We start from the raw sequence: 1,422 nt of genomic DNA on the forward strand, positions 1-1,422 counted from the left end.
CTCTGTCTTAGAGTTTCTGTTGCTCTGAGAGGTACCATGAACCCTGCTTTTATAAAGAAAAACATTCATTTTGTGATGGCTTATAGTTCAGATGTTAGTCCATTATTATTATGGTGGTAGCATCCAGGCAGCTGTGTTTCTGCAGAAGGAGATGAGAGTTCTACATCTTGATCCACAGGTAATATACTGGCCTTAACTTGAGACCTCAGAACTTGCCTCCACAGTGATACACTTCCTCCAACGCCTACCTCAACAGGGCCACACCCCTAATAATTCTACTCCCTATGGGCCAAGCATTCGAACACACAAGTCTATGAACAGTATAAAAGGGAATAGAAATTTAAACATTAGCCACATCATTATCTTGCTTACAATGTCCCCATGGCCATTTAAAGCCGCATCCCTAGCTCCGTTTGCTGTGCTGTAGCGTGGAACTGGCATGTTTTCCACTAGCAGTGGTGTGCGTTCTAACTCTTGAGTGGATTGCATTGAGTTGTTCGCCACCCACAAACTCGGAAATCCCTGAGGCTGCCCCAGTTTGATGTCTCTTTGTCCTTTTCCCTGTGGAGAGCCTTGGCTCACAAGACTGCTCTGAGGCTGGCCGTGTGGCCCAGTGAGCGACACTCACCTGGCATTTGGCAAATGTCGATGTCCTGTAACCCACCCACCTCGGGTGGCTGTCCGCCAAGCTCAGAAATTTAGTTCTTAAGAAGCCCAACGCCATGAGTCTGTCCCTAGCACCACACCATGATTAAATGGAACATGAACAGCAGTATGAGAGACCTGTCACTCCGAGCCTTCTAGAGACTCAAAGCTGTGGTTCTGTATGTACATATATACAGCACACAAGACGTGCCACGCAGCTGGCGGTGAGGACGTGCGCGCTCCTGCTTCTTCCTCTTTCTTGACTCCATCTTCGCGGCAGCAGCCTCGGTGTCCGCGGGTTAGTAGCCAACGTGCAGCTCTTCGTACGCCCCCAGGAACTACACACCCGCGAGGTGACCGGCCAAGAAATGGTCACCCAGATCAAAGCTCATGTGACCTCACTGGAAGGCATTGCCCGGGAAGATCAAGTCCTGCTTCTGGCTGGCTCGCCACTGGAGGATGAGGCCACCCTAGGCCAGTGTGGCGTGGAAGCTCTGACCACTTTGGAAGTAGCTGGCCGCATGCTGGGAGGTAAAGTTCATGGTTCCCTGGCCCATGCTGGAAAAGTGAGAAGTCAAACTCCCAAGGTGGCCAAGCAGGAGAAGAAGAAGAAGAAGAAGAAGACAGGCCAGGCCAAACGACGGATGCAGTACAACCGTTGCTTTGTCAACGTTGTGCCAACCTTTGGCAAGAAGAAGGGCCCCAATGCTAATTCCTAAATCCTATTGTGATCCTGGCAGTCTAATAAAGTCCCTTTGTCCAAAAAGAAAAAAAAAA

At 49.9% G+C, this 1,422-nt stretch overlaps 1 protein-coding gene across 1 annotated transcript; it reads left to right on the top strand.

Moving 5' to 3' along the window:
- Nucleotides 1-908: 908 nt before the first annotated feature.
- Nucleotides 909-1,422, top strand: LOC101995525 (putative ubiquitin-like protein FUBI-like protein ENSP00000310146; the record flags this gene model as incomplete). The annotated part of the gene is made up of 1 exon (XM_026777587.1): nucleotides 909-1,422. A coding segment is annotated over one exon (456 nt), but the record flags the coding sequence as incomplete, so codon positions are not given.

Source organism: Microtus ochrogaster, unplaced genomic scaffold (genome assembly GCF_000317375.1).
Source record: "Microtus ochrogaster isolate Prairie Vole_2 unplaced genomic scaffold, MicOch1.0 UNK74, whole genome shotgun sequence".
Taxonomy (NCBI): Eukaryota; Metazoa; Chordata; class Mammalia; order Rodentia; family Cricetidae; genus Microtus; species Microtus ochrogaster.